The following is a 20376-nucleotide window of genomic DNA, read 5'->3' on the forward strand; positions in this document are numbered from 1 at the left end:
ACACGAAAAACGTAAAACGTTTCTCTATGACGTTGATGAACTGTGTGAAGAAGACTGTACTCATAATTTTGCGGTTATTTTTTTAAGTTGCATTGTGTTCACATCTAAAGCTACATGCAGATTTATGATAACTTTTAGCCCCGAGTTGAGCTGTCGGGTCAAATGTCTGACAGATTCCAAACCGTAACAAACAAAATTCTTTCATTCTTGGATGCCATGGATTAGGTTCGGTCCACATCCGGTTTATAGATTACGTTCGGTTTGATCATTTGAAATCAAATAGATGTCTTTACGTTTTCACACGTCTGCCATTATCAACACAATGTTTGCCACATTGTATTGAAAAGTGGGTCGACGGTTCTTTTCAATACTATTAAGGCAACTGTATCTCAACTGTTGTGTTTTGAAGTCTATGGGCATGTTCGAAGTGTATTTTGAGAAATTTTCAAAACGTATATCCCGAACCTTCCCAAGAAGTGTGGTGTGAATTTAACCTAAGAAAACCCTTAAAGGCTACTGTATGTACCCTTGAAATATATTTTTGATTTTGTAAGTTTTCCCACTGTCAAAGACATCTAGAATTTTTAGGCTATGTTAATTTTACCAGTGAGAGATAGATTATATTTAAAAAAATAGCTGAAAATCACATAGTCAAAATTCTATATATTTATTTGCATTGTGCACAGAGAAATAAGTATTTGATCCCCTACCAACCATTAAGAGTTCAGCCTCCTCCAGACCAGTTACACGCTCCAAATCAACTTGGTGCCTGCATTAAAGAGAGCTGTCTTACATGGTCACCTGTATACAAGACTCCTGTCCACAGACTCAATTAATCAGTCTGACTCTAACCTCTACAACATGGGCAAGACCAAAGAGCTTTCTAAGGATGTCAGGGACAAGATCATAGACCTGCACAAGGCTGGAATGGGCTACAAAACCATAAGTAAGACGCTGGGTGAGAAGGAGACAACTGTTGGTGCAATAGTAAGAAAATGGAAGACATACAAAATGACTGTCAATCGACATCGATCTGGGGCTCCATGCAAAATCTCACCTCGTGGGGTATCCTTGATCCTGAGGAAGGTGAGAGCTCAGCCGAAAACTACACGGGGGGAACTTGTTAATGATCTCAAGGCAGCTGGGACCACAGTCACCAAGAAAACCATTGGTAACACATTACGCCATAATGGATTAAAATCCTGCAGTGCCCGCAAGGTCCCCCTGCTCAAGAAGGCACATGTACCGGCCCGTCTGAAGTTTGCAAGTGAACATCTGGATGATTGTGAGAGTGATTGGGAGAAGGTGCTGTGGTCAGATGAGACTAAAATTGAGCTCTTTGGCATTAACTCAACTCGCCGTGTTTGGAGGAAGAGAAATGCTGCCTATGACCCAAAGAACACCGTCCCCACTGTCAAGCATGGAGGTGGAAACATTATGTTTTGGGGGTGTTTCTCTGCTAAGGGCACAGGACTACTTCACCGCATCAATGGGAGAATGGATGGAGCCATGTACCGTCAAATCCTGAGTGACAACCTCCTTCCCTCCACCAGGACATTAAAAATGGCTCGTGTCTGGGTCTTCCAGCACGACAATCACCCGAAACATACAGCCAAGGCAACAAAGGAGTGGCTCAAAAAGAAGCACATTAAGGTCATGGAGTGGCCTATCCAGTCTCCAGACCTTAATCCCATCGAAAACTTATGGAGGGAGCTGAAGATCCGAGTTGCCAAGCGACAGCCTCGAAATCTTAATGATTTACAGATGATCTGCAAAGAGGAGTGGGCCAAAATTCCATCTAACATGTGTGCAAACCTCATCATCAACTACAAAAAACGTCTGACTGCTGTGCTTGCCAACAAGGGTTTTGCCACCAAGTATTAAGTCTTGTTTGCCAAAGGGATCAAATACTTATTTCTCTGTGCACAATGCAAATAAATATATATAATTTTGACAATGTGACTTTCTTTTTTTTTTTTTATATATATATATAATCTATCTCTCACTGGTAAAATTAACCTAGCCTAAAAATTCTAGACTGTTCATGTCTTTGACAGTGGGTAAACTTACAAAATCAGCAAGGGATCAAATACTTATTTCCTTCTCTGTATATATAAATAAATGTGTATCAGTGTGTTTTGTGCAACTTTCTAAATAGTTTTTATTAAAAATTATTGTTGCTCTTTGAGATACAGCTGCTCTGTATTCTGTATACAGAGCAGCTGTATCTTGCGCTGAGACCTGAATCTGTCTGGTCATCGACACTGACGGGTTCAGTGTCAGTGGGTCCTGTGTGTCATCCACCAGTAATCGATCACATCTAAGTTATGAACTTAGAAGTGATCGTTAACAGCTTGATCCTGCATCACCCACTGACACTGAACCCGTCAGTCCCACTTACTTGACGGATACAGGTCTCAACTCTAGATACAATTGCATCATGTATACAGGATACAAAGCAGCTGTATCTCAAAAAGTAAAAATAATTTTTAATAGAAAGTTGCACAAAACACACAATTATTTTTTATTTTTATAAAAATGTCTTTTTCAAAGGTGTATAACTCTAGGTTGTACCGTTTTCTTTACTATCTATGAATCTTTTCATGAGCTATTAATAACTTTTTATTTTCATGTAACAGCACAGTTTACAATAGTTATAAAAATTATATCCTTAAACAGGATTTAATTTTTTTTTATTTTTTTTTGCGGTACCTTTATAAACTATAATGTTTTATTGTGGGTGTGAATGGTTTCATAGGGCATTTGTAGAACATTTATGTACGATCAACTAGGCTTTCGTAAACTTTTTTAATTAATTGAATCCTTTAGAAGCTGAAAGGACATTGACTTCTTCTGCAGAGTTGTTAAAAAATGGCTTCAGCTTTGTGGCAATTATGTCTGCCACTTGTATAACGGCAGGTGATGTATTACTGCATTAACTGGACAGATTTCACATTTAGGAGTTCAGTAGAGCTGTATGTCAAGCTCTATGTGGTATTTTAGTTGGAAACGCTCTAAAAAGGGTTTAGCTTGTTTATAATGATTTTTTTCACATATGAATGTTCGTAACTTATTTTATAAGAGTGTACATGGTGTTTGGGTAACAATTCAAAATGTATAACCATATTAACTGACCTGTTATGATGTTTTTTCAGCCCTCCAGGCCGGTTCCTGTTGGCAATTACCCTCACTCACCTGTTCCTGGAAACCCCACACCACCTATGACTCCTGGCAGTACTATCCCGCCATACCTGTCCCCCAGTCAAGATGTCAAGCCTCCATTCCCTCCAGACATCAAGCCAAACATGAGCTCTTTACCTCCACCACCAAGTGAGTAAGAATTTACTATAAGCCTTGACTATAAGATTATTTTGTCATGTAAGGCTTGGTTCACATCTGTGTTGCAGTCCCGTTCTGACGTTCCGTCTGAGGTTTCCGTCAGAATGGGGCCCTGAGCAGACACAAACTGACAATTGATTTTAATGGTGTCGGATCCGGTGACTACGCTATTGCTTCCGGCAAAACGACTGGTCTGGTGCACCACAGACACAAACTGAAACCATGGGCACCGGATCCGTCACCATTGTAAACAGTCAGTTTGTATCTGCTCAGGGCCCCGTTCTGACGGAAACCTCCGACAGAACGTCAGAACGGGACCCCAACACAGATGTGAACGAAGCCTAACTTGCACAGTCAGTCACAGGTTACAAATCTATAGATTTTTTTTATTTCATTTATTTTTTCTTCCATTATTGTTAATGTATGTGGTTATCAAGCCTCCAAGAGATTATTTACATGGCCTCAATATAAATGGGAAAGGTTTTAGTTGTGTATTTTGTGACCGTTTTACCGGCTATTTACTTGACATTTGGGGTGGTTCTGTTACTCCAATTTTGAGAGTATCTTACTACTCTTTACATTGTCATCCTGCAGATGCAAAAGGGAAAGTTCACGCTTTCTCTCCTTCGTCGATCTCCGCCAGCCACACAGACGAACTCCGTCTAACGTTCCCTGTTCGGGATGGAGTAGTCCTGGAGCCTTTCCGACTGGAGCACAACCTCGCTGTCAGCAACCATGTATTCCACTTGCGGCCGACCGTCCACCAGACTCTTATGTGGAGGTAAAGCTTCCTTGGTTTTGTAGCTTCATAAATGTTTCTAATGCTTCTTAAGTCTATTAATGTAAAGCAACCTTTAAATGATACATTTTCTGTAACTTTATGTATTTTTGACAATATTTTAGACATGACATTTTTGTTCTTGATGTAGTTCAGCGTGTTTTAGAAGATGATCAATATATTTACTGTTGTCTGTAACAGGTCTGACCTGGAATTGCAATTTAAGTGCTACCATCATGAAGACCGACAGATGAACACCAACTGGCCCGCATCTGTACAAGTCAGCGTCAATGCCACCCCTCTCACCATAGAGCGGGGGGACAACAAGACTTCACATAAACCTTTGCACCTCAAGCACGTTTGCCAGCCGGGCCGCAATACCATCCAGATTACCGTCACTGCCTGTTGTTGTGTAAGTGCACTCCTTCTGTACCAGAACCTTCCTTGATCATCTATTTCATTTTTATCTATATAATGTATTCAATTTTAGAAAAGGTGGCTGTATATGGAAGATAATTGTTAACAATGGAACATGAAAAAAAGTAGATAATGGTATTCCAGTTTTTGGGAAATAAAGGTTATTCTTCGTATAATTAAAAGTTATACAATTTTTCAATGTAGTTTCTGTATAAATTGCTCAACATCTCTGCTTTACAGTCATTCAATGGTTTTCTTCTATGGTATAAAATCTGTCCTGGTCATGTGATGATGATGGTAATAATAATAATCTGTATTTATATAGCGCCAACATATTCCGCAGCATTTTACAATTCAGAGGGAACATGAAACAAACAATATCAGACGTTACATAGTGACAAAACGAATCTACAATTCAAATAAGGGGAGTGAGGAGCCTGATCACAAGAGCTTACAATCTATGAGGAAATAAGGGAGACACAAAATTTAATAAGTGTTTGTTCAGTACAACGGTCCAGCCGTCTTTTACACATATGGGGTAGTACACATAAAGCTGCATGAGCCGGTCACCAGCCGGTATCTGTGTATGACGGACATGAAAGAGAAGGAGTGCGGGGGATACTGCAGAATAAGGGGGTCAGGGGGGAAAAGGGGGGGGACACGGAAAGGAGTCAAATTAGGGAAAATTGGCCAGTCTAAAAAGATGAGTTTTCAGGGCACGTTTTGGATGTGATCAGAGCTGTGTCTTGCACCTGTCTGCCCGTCTTGGGGCCAGGATTGATTTTTGTCCACTGGAAGGAAACAATAAGGGTTCCAGAGATCTCGAAAATAAAAATTGAGAAACTGCAATTAGTGATTGTATGATAAAATTAAGCAGAAAATCAACATCACAGATGAACCATATTTGCGACAATGGGTAACATTTTTATACAGGAACATTTCCTGTTCTTCTAGTTGTATTCCTAGTATTACATTGAGGCCTTTCAGCTTATTAGTGGCTTTTGGCTCTGGGTCAGAGAGGTCTCCCCAGCAGATCCGTATACATCCATATGCCCTAATAAAGCATAAGGACAGGAGTGGTCTTTGTGAGATAACCCCTTTAATGACTAGTGTTCTAATTGTAAAAATATTGTAATGCTGGTGAGACAGGAGCAAAATACTTACGCACATTTACATCAATGTGTGTGGAACCACTTTTGTTTTGTTTTTTTTCCATACCTCCTTCAGATATTTCCGAGATAACCCATCATAGAAGACAAGTTTACACATTGATGTGGTGTTGGCATTAAAGGGATATACGTTGTTATTATTATAAGCTTGGACCTTAGCCCCTTACCTCCTACATAGTTCCCATTTCCTAAAAAGGTTTGACGTGGTTTGGAACAGGGCTGGCCTTAGGCGGGATTCACACGACCGGGTCGTTCCCGAGCCCGAGTGTCGGCCGGTAAAATCGGCCATTTTGCCCGGCCGGTTTGCATAAAGTTATGCATCCGTGCCGGGCCGGGCAGATCCGGACAGTGACATCAGCGGCAGCTCCTGAAGGGGAATCCCCATGTGTTCGGGGATTCCGCTTCAGGAGTTTCCCCTGATGTCACTGCCCAGATATGGACAGAGACATCAAGCGCTCTGTCCAGGAGCGGAATCCCCGAAAACACGGGGATTCCGCTCCTTCAAGGAGCTAAAGTGCGGCTAGCACATAGCAGAGCGGGGAGATACCTCCCTGCTCTGCTATAGTGGCATCGCTGCAGTAGTAGCAGCCGCAGCAGCAGCAGCTGCTGCTACTAGCGGCGCCATCGAAGGTGTCGCCGAGCCAGGGTGCTTTTAACAAGCAGGGGAAGGGAGCCAGCGCAGCGCTCCCTCCACCTGCTGTACACCCCGGCCCTGCAACACAGTGTACAGCGATGCCATTCGTCAGAATGGCATCAACTCCTCCTCCTCACATGCACTCTGCGCTGTGAGGAGGAGATAGAGCGCAAGCGCCGGTCATTCCGGTGATGGCCGTGTAATACCCGGCCCCATAGACTTCTATGGGAGCCGGGCGGCCGGGTGCCTGGGCAAAGATAGAGCATGTCCTATTTTTTGACGGCCGGATTTCCCGGCCGTCAAAAAATCGGTCGTGTGAATAGCCCCATTAGGGGTCTATCATTCCTAATGCAGCCGGGTGCCGGACGATTTATGAACGGCCGGCACCCGGCCGGGAAACCCTGCCGTGTGAATGAGGCCTTAGGTTGGATGGCGCCCTGTGCGGGATTCTCTATTGCTGCCCTCCACAAACCAAAAATCAACCACATATATAGACACACACATACTGGAACATACATAGAAGGACAGATTTAGACAAACAGGCAAATATATATACACACATTCTGGAATATATACATACACAAAGGTAAATATATAGACATACATACACACACACACACACACACACACTGGCAGGAACATATCCTCCTCTGCTCTTGTTTCCTCCGTGTGTGTGTGTGTGTGTGTGTGTATAAGGAGGACAGAGCAAAGGCAGAGCCCAGTTGCGCCCCCTACATGCTGATAGGGTGCAGCACCCTGTGCACTCGCACAGGTCGCGTACCCCTAAAACCGACCCTGAAACAGTGTTTAGTCCTTATCACCTGTAGACATTAAGCTATCTGGACATGAAGATGGAGGGATTGCTTGTTGCTAATCTTGTATAGATTGACTCCTACTTCTCTTCCCTACAGTCCCACCTGTTTGTGCTGCAGTTAGTTCATCGGCCTTCAGTACGTTCAGTACTGCAGGGTTTGTTGAAGAAGAGGTTGCTCCCAGCTGAACACTGTATTACAAAAAGTAAGTTCTTAACGCTTCCTCGCAGATACTTATCGTAATGAGATACTGTTCCAGACCAGGTTTTTATAGAACTTCTTTTATTAATTCGTGACTTGTGTTTTGCTTGTGCAGTAAAGAGAAATTTCAGCAGTGTAGCGGCTTCGTCTGGGAACGCAGCTCTGAATGGGGAGGATGGTGTAGAGCAGACGGCCATCAAAGTCTCCTTGAAATGCCCAATCACATTCAGGCGGATCCAGCTGCCGGCAAGGGGACATGACTGCAAACATGTACAGGTAAGTACAGCTGAGAAGTCATCTGTTTCTGTTCACATTTCCGTTATTGTAGAGCTTACACCTGAGTTTGCCCCCAGATTTCAAATGAGCCCTCCCTCTCTATTAACAGTGCTTCGACTTAGAATCCTACCTACAGCTGAACTGCGAGCGAGGAACGTGGCGGTGTCCTGTATGCAAGTAAGTATACGTTTATCGTTTTTATCGACAGGACAAGGGAATTAACAAATACACACAAGTACACCGCGGGCGCTGAGATTTATGCAAATTCTGAATATTTATAATATAATTTGCATCACTGCTTTATTTACTGTACTTATAAATGTGAGGTTCTTAGCTCACATTTTGGTCAAATCGTGGAGCTCACCTGCCACGACAAAGTGACCTCATACAGAGATGGGTCCCTACACTGGCATTATAGCTGAACAACAGGAGTTTTACCTCTCTCTTCAGTCAAAACCTAAAATATATACTCAATATAGGTTGAAGACACATTTGCATTTCTATTGGTTTTGAGCATTTCCTATAATATTTGATATCTTGTCTTTCTTACAGTAAAACAGCTCTTTTAGAAGGCCTGGAAGTAGATCAGTTCATGTGGGGAATCTTAAATGCAGTACAGAAGTAAGTACAGACCGAGGCTGAATACTGCCCAGTCATTTTATATTTGTTTCTACAAGGGCTAAAAGCAGTCGTTATATGAGACCTCTTTCTACTTCTTCCCTTCTTTATGTATAAAAGGTGATCACAGAATATACAATAAAGATTGACTAGACATTTCATAGTCTACCTCATACCTTATGTACATTTGCTTTGCAGTTGATAACTTATTGTTCCTGTAAGTAGCCATTTCAGGGACTGTTTTACTTTTTTAGGATTACAGACCCGAAGCCCAGTAAAATGTCCCTACGATCACTAATTTAGGCAACCTGCTCACGACCGTACCCGAATCCCGGTCCGTGATTACGGGCACTGACGGCCTCGGACAGCCACCCGCATTTGCGGGCCGTGCTCCTATATAAAGTATTGGGAGCACGGTCCGTAAAAAGCAAAAAATAGGACATGTCTTATCTTTTGCGGAGCCTTTCTACAGCATGGACACCTTCCCGTAAATATATGGGAAGGTGTCCGTAGGCAATAGAAGTGAATGGGTCCATAATTACGGACGAATTCTACAGTCGTGTGCACGGGGTCTTATCTTATGTATCTCCAGTTCTCGGAAACCTCCAGAGAGACATCCATATGCGTGAATGATATCAGCAGATCCTGTATATTTTTGGCCAAGAAACTCCTGTCCTATTTCTGCATTACGTACCTGCTCCTTACTAAAGAGATTGACGAGTAGTGCCAACTTCTTTCTACTGTGCCCAGACCCTGTATTTTAGTTGTGCTTAGTTTAAGCAGTGAATAACCAGGACAGTCAGTAATACCTTGATATTGCATACAGCGCTGCTGACTATCCACGTCCGTAGTCCACACCACTTGACCATGTTTATATTGCTCTTATATAACAGTGTTTTGTTTCTTGTTTTTCAGCTCTGAATTTGAAGAAGTAACCATAGACCCCACTTGCAGCTGGAGGCCGGTAGCTATCAAGTCAGAGATTCACATCAAGGATGATCCTGATGGGATGCCCTCCAAGAGGTTTAAGACTATGAGTCCCAGTCAAATGATCATGCCCAATGTAATGGAAATGATTGCTGCATTAGGGCCTGGCCCTTCACCTTACCCATCATTGCCACCTCCCCCGGGTAGTGGTAACTCCAACGAATATGTTGGACAAGGTAAATTCTTATAAAAACTCCCAGGCTTTTAATTTTTTGTAGAGCCTTCGTGAACATTTTTATAGTACATATACGTATAAAGATGTTAATTCCATAGATGTCCAGTGCTCTCAAGTGGGACAATAAATCTGTTGAATGAGTACTCAGATATTGAAGCTACAGGGTGCATCTGGGGAGAATTTTTGTGACTGAATTATCATAACAACACTTCGATTTTCTGTACTCCGGTGGCCTCCCAAAGAGGACCTGTTGACTTTCCTGGCATTTCTCATTTAGTAAATACTTGCATTTCCCATAAAATAACAATTCTACAGCCTTTTTATTTGTAACCCTGCGTTGTCGTTCCTCGTTTTTCCTCGTAGAAATGTTTGAATGAACATACAATTGGGTGTTACCATTCCCCTTGTCATCAGGTTTACTAAAATAGACATGTAAGAGCTAATAGGTTGCTATGAGGTCTAACGTCCCTCTGATGTCACTGACTTATAAGAGTACCGGGCCAGAAAGGGCTGTTAACAGGATTCTCTCAGAGAATGGCATGAAACTCCCAGAGGTGGCATGTTCAACATTAGATAACTTATTACAGGAAAAGGATATTTGAGATAGTTTGCAGGTTAAAATAAAAAGTGTGTGTATGTAAATATGTATATTATATTAGTATTGGTGGGTGGCGCTTTGTTTTGTCTTCATAAGTTTGCTAATAGAGCTCCTCTGTATAAGTGTGACGTGGCTGAACTAGAACGGGTGCAAAGAAGGGTGACTAAGGTAGTTAAGGGAATGGGTGGATTGCTGTACCAAGAAAGGTTATCAAACTTGGGGTTATTTGGTTTAGAAAAAAGATGGCTTAGGGGGTGATCTAATTACAATGTACAAATATATAACTGGACAGTACAGAGATTTTTCTAATGATCTATTTACACTTAGGCCTGTAACAAGGACGAAGGGGAATCCTCTACATCTAGAGGAAAAAAAAGGTTTCATTACAATCACAGGCGGGGATTCTTTACTGTAAGAGCAGTGAGACTATGGGACTCTCTGCCACAGGATGTTGTGATGGTTGATTCAAGAAGGGCCTTGATGCCTTTTCTGAAAAATATTATATTACAGGATATGAGTACTAGATTCTGGAGATGGGATGTTGATCCAGGGATTTATTCTGATTGCCGTATTTGGAGTCGGGGAGACATTTTTCCCCTAATGAACAAATTGGAATCAACCTCATGGGGGTTTTGCCTCTGGGTCAACACGATAGGTTGGACTTGATGTACCTGTGTTTTTTTTCAACCTTATCAACTCTGTAACGGTGCATACATATATCTGAATAGGTCAATAATTATATACATTTATTCTTTATTTATAGGAAATAATTATCAAGGTCATGGCAACTTTGACTTTCCCCACGGAGCACCTGGTGGGACGTCTATGAACGATTTTATGCATGGGCCCCAGTTATCTCATCCACCTGACATGCCTGGCGGTATGTCTTCGATGGACAAACCTCTAAGCCACTCCATGCAGGACTCTGTAAGTGTTAACAATGTGCATTTTGATAAAGTGTAGATTGCTCCATGGATAAGAGTGTAGATTGCTCCATGGATAAGAGTGTAGATTGCTCCATGGATAAGAGTGTAGATTGCTCCATGGATAAGAGTGTAGATTGCTCCATGGATAAGAGTGTAGATTGCTCCATGGATAAGAGTGTAGATTGCTCCATGGATAAGAGTGTAGATTGCTCCATGGATAAGAGTGTAGATTGCTCCATGGATAAGAGTGTAGATTGCTCCATGGATAAGAGTGTAGATTGCTCCATGGATAAGAGTGTAGATTGCTCCATGGATAAGAGTGTAGATTGCTCCATGGATAAGAGTGTAGATTGCTCCATGGATAAGAGTGTAGATTGCTCCATGGATAAGAGTGTAGATTGCTCCATGGATAAGAGTGTAGATTGCTCCATGGATAAGAGTGTAGATTGCTCCATGGATAAGAGTGTAGATTGCTCCATGGATAAGAGTGTAGATTGCTCCATGGATACGAGTGTAGATTGCTCCATGGATACGAGTGTAGATTGCTCCATGGATACGAGTGTAGATTGCTCCATGGATACGAGTGTAGATTGCTCCATGGATACGAGTGTAGATTGCTCCATGGATACGAGTGTAGATTGCTCCATGGATAAGAGTGTAGATTGCTCCATGGATAAGAGTGTAGATTGCTCCATGGATAAGAGTGTAGATTGCTCCATGGATAAGAGTGTAGATTGCTCCATGGATAAGAGTGTAGATTGCTCCATGGATAAGAGTGTAGATTGCTCCATGGATAAGAGTGTAGATTGCACCATGGATAGGATTTTAGAACAGCTTATCCCCGGAATATCTTGTTATGTACTGTGTGTAACGCTAACTGACATGAACTTTTCCTAATTGATTGTCTTCTAGATGCCTCATGTAGGAAATTCTGAACAGTCTCATGGCTCCATGCCTCAGGGCTTACATCCGCCTCACCCAGGAAGCCAGCCTGGACAGCCTTTACACCATGGTGGACCAGCACCTCAACCTCGACACCCACCACAAGCTGCTAACCATCCACATGGGGACATGGCCTTTAACCCTTCCTCTGTGTTAGAAGGTCAGCCTGGTGGTCAGGGACCTCCAGATATGCCAGAACCATCACTGGATGTAAGTTCATGTAGAAACCGATGTTACTATGTAAGCATATGTTCTCATATGAACACAATTTTAGTGTCTAAATAAATATAATGTACGTACAAATTTAGTAACTGCAAACACTTTGCATTACCTAACTTGCACTAATCTGAAAATCTACTGGTTGCTTGTCCATAGACTCACACCCAACAGCTTGACAGAGCTTCTATAAAACAGTGTTCTCCGCTGCACTACATTGTTGGGGAAAGTTTACTGTATAGCAGGGCTTCTCAGTCTTTTTATATTGGGGCCTAACCAGCCAGAACACCGTGATTCCTGGGCCTCACCAGTGGTGAGTCCATGCCAAAGTTTTTAAAAATACCTAATTTATCTTTCAAATGTGTCTCCTGATCCCAGTATAACATTAAAACGAGCCCAAAACAAGTCGGTTATGGTGCAGCCAAAGAAAGGACTGTGAAGCATCTAATCACTCCTGTCAAAACTGCCTCCCCAGCTGCACCTCACAGTTTGAGAAGAACTGCTGTGCAATGCTTGATGTAATAACTACTATTTCCAGAATTCAGACCTTTGTTGTAGTGTAAGTGTAGACATTGAACCAGTAGGGAATGGTTAGAAATGTCAACCATCTTAACTTCTTACGTAAACCTGCGTTTGAGCCCTACGTTTGGTGGATCCCGTGTATACGCCAACCTTTATTTTTTGTGCTGTATAGAATAATGTAGTTGAGCACGCGTTTCTATGCAGAGGCATCTCGCAAAAAATGTATATAGCGCAGTATACTTTCTTTTTTTTTTTTTGTTCATCATGGTTGTATGCTCCTGCCACTAGGAGGCGACACTAGGTTGGAAAGTGTGTTAGCTCCGCCCAGGCAGGCAAAAAGACAAGAGTATGGAAGCAGCACTCACGAAAAAAAGTGACGTTTATTCACCCAACAAATGCAACGTTTCACTTCCTCAATGGAAGCATTTTCAAGCATATATATATATATACACTACCAATATACACTACCAATATACACTTCAAAAGTTTAGCGTCACTTAGAAATTTCCTGATTTCCATTGAAAAGCAGTTTTTTTCAATGAAGATAACATTAAATTAATCAAAGTGGTGTGCTGACAGAATAGGTCAGCACACCACTTTATTCCTATGGACGACCCAAAATGATAGCTTGCAGGACAAAGCCGCAATTTAGAAACCCGCCTGATGAAAGTGACAGCCACCAGAAAAGCTACTTACCAGGAAAGAATACCCGGCAAAAAAAGCTCTCAGGTTTGAAAGGAACCAAAATTCTCTAAAAAAGAATGGAAAGAGCCATCAAGTCCCTGTTCAAGGTGTGATTGCGAGAAGGACAGAACCCAAGGTGTGGAACATGTCATAGGATGGAAATTAGTCTGTTCAGCCCAGTGGAAATAAGCCTTACATGTACAATGACACACCTGCATTCCATATTAATGAGCAGATCATTTTCCCTTCTTTGACCCCTCTTTTTTCATCCGGGACCATGGGTTTTACAATGCCTTGACTTGGTAAGAGCAGTCTGAATCTTTCTGAAGTCGATTCAGCCTTTTGATTCTTTTTTGTTTTGTTTTCTTGAAGGATCTTGGAAGGGTTTAACCCCTTAATGACCAGCCTATTTTAGATCTTAATGACCAAGCTATTTTTTACGTTTTTCCATCGTCGCATTCCAAGAGCTATAACTTTTTTATTTTTGCGTCGACATAGCTGTATAAGGTCTTGTTTTTTGCGGGACAAGTTGTATTTTTTAATAGCACCATTTTTAGGTACATATTATTTATTGATTAACTTTTATTAACTTTTTTTGGGGTGGGGGGGGTAGAAAAAAATCAGACATTTCGCCACTCTTTTTTGCATCCTAAATCTACGCCGTTTACCGTGTGGTATAAATAACACAATAACTTTATTCAGCGGGTTGTTACGATTGCAACGATACCAAATTTGTATCGTTTTTGTATGTTTTACTACTTTTACACAGTGAAAACGCTTTTTTTTCAAAATTATTTGTTTTTGTGTCTCCATATTTGAAGAGCCGTAACGTTTTTATTTTTTCGCCGATGTAGTTGTATGAGGGCTTTTTTTTTGCGGGAAGACTTGTAGTTTTAATTGGTACCATTTTGGAGTAGATGCGACTTTTTGATCACTTTTTATCACATTTTTTTTAAGGCAGGATTCACAGAAAACATAAATTTTTCCATCGTTTTTTATTTAATTTTTTACGGCGTTCACCGTGCGGGTTAAGTAATGTAATAGATTTATAGTCTGGGTCGTTACGGACGCGGCGATATCAAATATGTGTAACTTTTTTACTTTATTTTGGTTTTTTAATAGTAAAGCAGTTTGTAAGGGGAAAAAGTGTGTTTTTCATTTTTTTTTTCACATTTTTTTTTTTTATTAACTTTATGAAACTTTTTTTTTTACTTTTTTACTAGTCCCACTAGGGGACTTCACTATGCGATCCTCCGATCGCTACTATAATACACTGCAATACTTTTGTATTGCAGTGTATTACTGCCTGTCCGTTTAAAACGGACAGGCATCTGCTAGGTCATGCCTCCGGCATGATCTAGCAGGCATTCGCTCCAGGCAGACCTGGGCACCTTTATTAGGCCCCCGGCTGCCATGGGAGACACAGACACTCGGCGATCTTATCGTCGGCTGTCAGTGGGAGAGAGAGGGAGCTCCCTCCCTCTCTCCAAAACCACTCAGATGCGGCGCTCACTATTGAGCACCGCATCTGAGGGGTTAAACGGGTGAGATCGATACTAATATCCATCTCACCCGGCAGAGCAGGGATGCCCCCAGCCCTCAGCTACCTCTGGCAGCTGAGAGCAGGGAGATCTGACAGTTCCCTGCTCTGTTTACTTATTCCAATGCCGCGACGTAAAAAGTCTATGGCATCGGAATAAGGCCCGTTAGTGACCGACATAAAAAGACTATGGGCCGGTCACTAACGGGTTAACAGCATCCATGGCCACTATTGCCAGTTGGATCCTTACAGCTGCTAGACATTGACAGGAAATTTCACAAAATAATTTATTTCTGTATGTTTAAAGGGAATTTATCACCTATGTATCCCCTATATTTATTTTCTTAAATAAAACTAGATAGTGAAAAATATATATATTTTTTCTAATGTTTTTATTATTTTATTGTAGATTTTTTTAATTCTATTTTCGCATTATTATGGGCCACTATCTTGCCTTAGCTAATGTTAACAGCATTTAGGGATATGCTTTACAGCAGCCACATGGACCACAGGAACCTGTGAACAGAAGGGGACCCATTGACTTCTATGGGAGAATTTTTCTAGGGATGCTCTGTGACCTGTGCAGAGGTCATTAGGCAGGAAGGTATAGGAGGGGAGCTGTTTCCATCATCTATTGTCAGTGTTGGAACCTGTGTTGTGTGTTTATATATAGTAAAAAAATATGTTTAAAATAAAAACTTGATTTCGAATGGCAGAACACCTTAAAGGCTCTGTTCACATCACGTTTGAGCTTTCCATCAGACATATACCTTGTACTAAAGGTTCTGACGTAAGCCACTGTATAGGCATATACAAACAATATTTTTGTCAAGAGGAGGCAGATACAAGGTAGCAAAGAGTCCTAGCTACGCCCAGGCACTTCCCACAGGCATTGGCTAATTCAGTTTGTACAAAAGTAGTAGTAAAAACAAAAAACAAATCCATGGTCCCTGGAGAAAATTCAGCCAAACCGTCAAAACCACAGGTCCCGTGCCTGGAACAAACCAAAATAAGATAGTGGGATCTGTGTCTCCCAATGAATTGACCGAGAAATCGATTTTATGTTGAGTACAAAAATCTTGTTTTCTTGTTAATATCATGGAGGGGGGGGGGGGTCATAAAACGGTTTTAGAAGGTGGGAAGAACAAAGTAAAAGTACAGCCAATGCGTAACATCGCTGCAATGGTGAAATGTAGTTAATGTCATGTTCATGAATAGTATAATAATTATTTTATGTATCCCTTCTGCAGCTGCTTCCAGAGCTTACTAATCCAGATGAGCTTCTTTCCTACCTGGATCCTCCAGATCTACCAAACAACAGCAACGATGACCTTCTCTCACTGTTTGAGAACAACTAAAGGGCAGCTGTTTCCCCATTCCCCAGTCCATAATACAGCCAGTCACGACACGCAAAGGCAGGCACAGTTATGGAAACACAAACCCTTATCCATTATGTCTGCCTTCCCGGCAGTCTTGCAGCTGCATTTGCCTTAGACTGATGTGCTTAGAGTGACGCTGCTACAAGGCAACATGCAGTTTCGGGCTGCCTGTAGATCTCTCATGTGGTGCTTCCTGGTTTTCCCATTCTGAGGTTGATCAATGGGAAACTTTGAAGACGAAGACCTCACTAGGCATGTTAAGAGGTGGTGGAGATTAAACGCAAGACGCATGACACCTCCTAAAGCCTAGTTCTACTCTCCTCCCCCCCCCCCCCCTTCCCACACCACCACCAGTCTCACGCCAGCTGGAGAAAAGAACTGAACCATGAGATTGGGAGAAAGATGGAACAACCACACACTAAGCACAAGGTTCCTAAGCGTTGAGCATTTAGGGGTAGACATCTTGCTCACGCCACACACAAGTGCTGACATAGAGGACAGCCTTCTCAAGGGTCTCCTGCGTCTTTGGTTTATTGCCAGAATACAGTTCTCCTATTTTTACTGCAACGTTTTTAAATAAAAATATTCAGGCCCCTGGTCGGACGTTTCCTAAATGCACAGACTAAACACCAACCGCATGGAATTCCGCTAAAGGACGACATCGCCTGATGGTTTATCCAGGAAGCCCAGTTCATCATAACTTTATCTCATTTTGTTTGAATTTTCTTTTTCTTTTTTTTTTTTTTAAGCTGCAACAAGGGGCATTGATGTTGGTTTAATAAAGCAGCTTAAGGGTTATGTTTTTGTTCTTTAATCATTTTCTTAACCCAAGAAGACTGTTACATATTAACTGTCCTTTTTTTTTTTTTATCTGCCTGGTGATTTATTTTCATTTTAATATAAATCCACATTAAAAAAAAAAAAAATGTGTGTTATTTGTGCAATCTTCTTTCCCAGCCACCTTATGGTCCAGGTACCTTCTAGAGGTGTGGGGGTGGGGGTCTAAATGCATGAGTCTGACACCGTTTCTGTTCTTCTGGTGTGTTAATGCTGCTTGCTTCTGTAAAACTGTTGTTATATTTGTACAGAAGTGCATGTGTGCCAATCAATGTTACTTACTTTGTTCATTTTTTTTCCCACTGCTTTCCTACTTTGCTGGCCCACTGTATAGATGAAAAGGTATTCATTCTCCTAGTACAGGAAGGCTTAAAGGAAGACTTTTCTTCTTGCCTCTTTGTAAGCGATTCCCTCTTTCGCGCTCCTTTTCAGTGTACCAGCTTTGCCATCTTGTCCTTTTTATGATTCTACTTTTTTTTTGTTTTTTTGCCTGTGTGTTGTGCTTGTACAGATGTGACCGACACACCAAACAATCCTATTTTTGTCAAATGTTTGTTTTCCTTTTTTTTCTATCACCAAAGTTGTATTTTGTAAAAAAAAATTATTTAACAAAAAAAATGGAGAAAAAAAAAAAGGTGGGAGGGAAAAGTGATAATTTACCCTTTTTTGTTTTTTCTTCTAGCAGTTTGAAATTCCTGACGTTATTTTATTCTTTTTGTTTCCTGGTTGTGTAGAAATGTAGGCTTTTATAAACGCATCTCCACTTTTTATTTGTGTTTTATATTTTTTTCATTTTCTAAATTCCAGTGTCTTAGTAAAGTAAGATGGCAGCGCACCATGCTGTTCATATGCAATTAAAATATTGTAAATAGGTTCAAAAATGTTAGAAATGTGTTACTTAGTGACACAGTTTGTTCTCATGCAGTTTTTTTGGTCATAATTCCAAGCCCATGCGACACATCCCTCTCCAACCCCTTTTCCATCATGATTTGCCGCTGTACCTGCAGTGATATTATTTTTCCTCTAGCAACGTCTCCAGCTTCTGTGGAAGTGAAGGGGTTACTCCAAGTTATAAAGCTCTTTATTTATAAAAATGTAGAATTTGCTTGCACCCAAAAAAGAAAACGATCTTACTCCAGCTGCAACACGGCGGGACTGGTAGGGATGGAGCATTGGCTTTCTATTTCAGCTCCTTCCACCCTTCGCAATTTGATCCTTATACAAACAATTTCATATAAAAATTCTAAAGTCATATTTTATTTTTTCTGTAATTTTGTATTGCTTTGAAGGTCGAAGTATATTTCATGCTATGCCATCCTCAATGAGAAATGAAAAGCAATGCCTATCCCTTCATCGTGTGAAACATCTTTGCATTGTTGTATTAGCATATGCATAAAAATAATGACGTAAAAATGCAACAGGCTGGTTTTTTTTTTTCAACTGGAAATAAGTTAGCCCATTCATGGAGGGGAAAAGGGATGATGGCATTGCCAGATTATGCTTGGCCCTTTAGGGTCTGGGCAGGGTTAAAGGACTTCACACACCCTATGTAAATAATGTATATGAGCAGTAGAGACCTAAAACACAAGACACATTCATTTTCCTGGGAATGTGCATTTGTTTGTTTTTTATTTTGCAAAAAAAAAGTGGTTAGAAAAAATGTTTAAAAAAAATAAAATTGTGTGTTTCCATATGGTTTGGAAATAATCCTATATTTGGGGGGGGGGGGAGGCTGGGCAACGTGATGGGCTGGGTGCATTTTGTGTGAATCACAACATTGTTTCCACTCCTGTAAAAATACTTTGACCCTTGTGAAAAAAAATTAAATTTTTTTTTTTGTTCAAGTACATCTAATATTTTAGCTGACACGCATTAGTCCTGTGTATTTTAAGGTGCTACATGAGGTTAAAAACACACACAGTGAAAAAAAATAGTGGATTATAGGGAAATAAAAAAATAAAAAAAAGATTGTAACCAAATTTTCTTTGTATAATTTTTGATATTATGATCAGACGGGGAAATTCAAAATAAATAAATGGTACAATCTACAATAAAACATGCAAAAAGGGCCACTGTATTTTGTCTGTACATTGTATGTACAATTTAATCATTCATATTTGTATCCCCTTCAGTGCCAGAGTGAAGAAGTGTCACTTCCTCCCTCTCGCAGTGAAGGCCGAAAATGTTCAAAAATAACGTAATTGTGCTTTTTAGTCTTGCAAAACTGTATGTAGTTAGTTGTGTCCACCTTATATTTATCAAATAAATATGTACTCAGATGAAACCTGTACACTGTGTTAAGTTTTCATTTTATATTTAAAGAGTGCTGCCTATACGTTTTATATTTTGTTGACACTATATCTGTATAGCATCATTTCCCATTTGTTAATTTTTTGTTTTCTTTTTCCTTCTTTTTTTTTAAATAAAACTGATTATTTAAAATCCGCTTGTAATTGCCGTCACTCGAAGTATTTGTCAGTTTTGTGGTATGTGTATTTGATATATTAAATCATTAAATGATCGCGCCATTGTTGAATACTTTAGATCACTGGTATTATCGCTAGCAGTAAAGAAGCACTCTACAAACGGAGGAAAAAAAAAAGATTTTCCCAAAGTAGGTTAGATGAAAGGTAGTTAAAGGGAACCTGTCACCAGCATTTCACCTATTGAACTCTACTCACCCCTCGCTGGCCACTGCCGTAAAAAGTTCATTGCCGTTATCCCCTCTCAAACTCCTCCGACTGTAAATAACGGTCTGCAAACATTTTGCGCCTTTTATGGTAATAATCCGGCAGTCTCGTTAGTTTGTCTTCTTATGCCCGTCCACCGCCGAAAACTGGTCCATCCTAAATTCTGTCAATCAAAAGTAAGCTGCCAATCCAAAGTAAGGAGGCGGGGTTAACTCGGAAATGCTTGAGGAATGAAGATATGACTCTTAAAAAAAAAAAAAAAAAATATGACTCTAAGGGCTTAAAAAAAAATGACAGTCAAAATCAAATAAAACCCAAAAAGTGGTTTTATTTAGTAAAAGTTTCAAAACAAATCACACATACACATATATGGTATCCCCGCGATCGTAACAACTTGACCAATAAAATGAACACATTAATTAAACCGCCGGATGAACGGCGTCCAAAAAAAATGCAAAAAACAATGGCAAAATTCTCTCTCTTCTCCCATTCCCCCCCATAAAAAATAAAATAAAAGTTAATCTATAAGTCCTATGTACCCCAAAATAGTACTAATGAAAACTACACATTGGCCCGCAAAAATTAAGCCCACATACGGCCACATTGACGGAAAAATAAAAACGTTACGGCTCTTGG

The 20376-nt window shown here is 40.7% G+C and overlaps 1 protein-coding gene across 8 annotated transcripts in view; it reads left to right on the forward strand.

Moving 5' to 3' along the window:
• The window catches only part of ZMIZ1 (zinc finger MIZ-type containing 1), a 318498-nt gene extending 299158 nt beyond the window's left edge, over positions 1–19340 (forward strand). For all 8 annotated transcript variants that reach the window (XM_075841809.1, XM_075841811.1, XM_075841810.1 and 5 more), the window contains 11 exons: positions 3156–3330; positions 3934–4120; positions 4319–4529; positions 7249–7354; positions 7466–7626; positions 7736–7803; positions 8179–8247; positions 9160–9407; positions 10768–10931; positions 11843–12082; positions 16085–19340. In XM_075841809.1, the coding sequence (XP_075697924.1) occupies positions 3156–3330; positions 3934–4120; positions 4319–4529; positions 7249–7354; positions 7466–7626; positions 7736–7803; positions 8179–8247; positions 9160–9407; positions 10768–10931; positions 11843–12082; positions 16085–16192 (1737 nt within the window). In that variant the 3' untranslated portion in view covers positions 16193–19340. The remainder of the gene's footprint in view (positions 1–3155; positions 3331–3933; positions 4121–4318; positions 4530–7248; positions 7355–7465; positions 7627–7735; positions 7804–8178; positions 8248–9159; positions 9408–10767; positions 10932–11842; positions 12083–16084) is intronic.
• The last annotated feature ends 1036 nt before the right edge of the window (positions 19341–20376 follow it).

The sequence above is a fragment of the Rhinoderma darwinii genome, chromosome 11, assembly GCF_050947455.1.
Source record: "Rhinoderma darwinii isolate aRhiDar2 chromosome 11, aRhiDar2.hap1, whole genome shotgun sequence".
NCBI classification, from domain to species: Eukaryota; Metazoa; Chordata; class Amphibia; order Anura; family Rhinodermatidae; genus Rhinoderma; species Rhinoderma darwinii.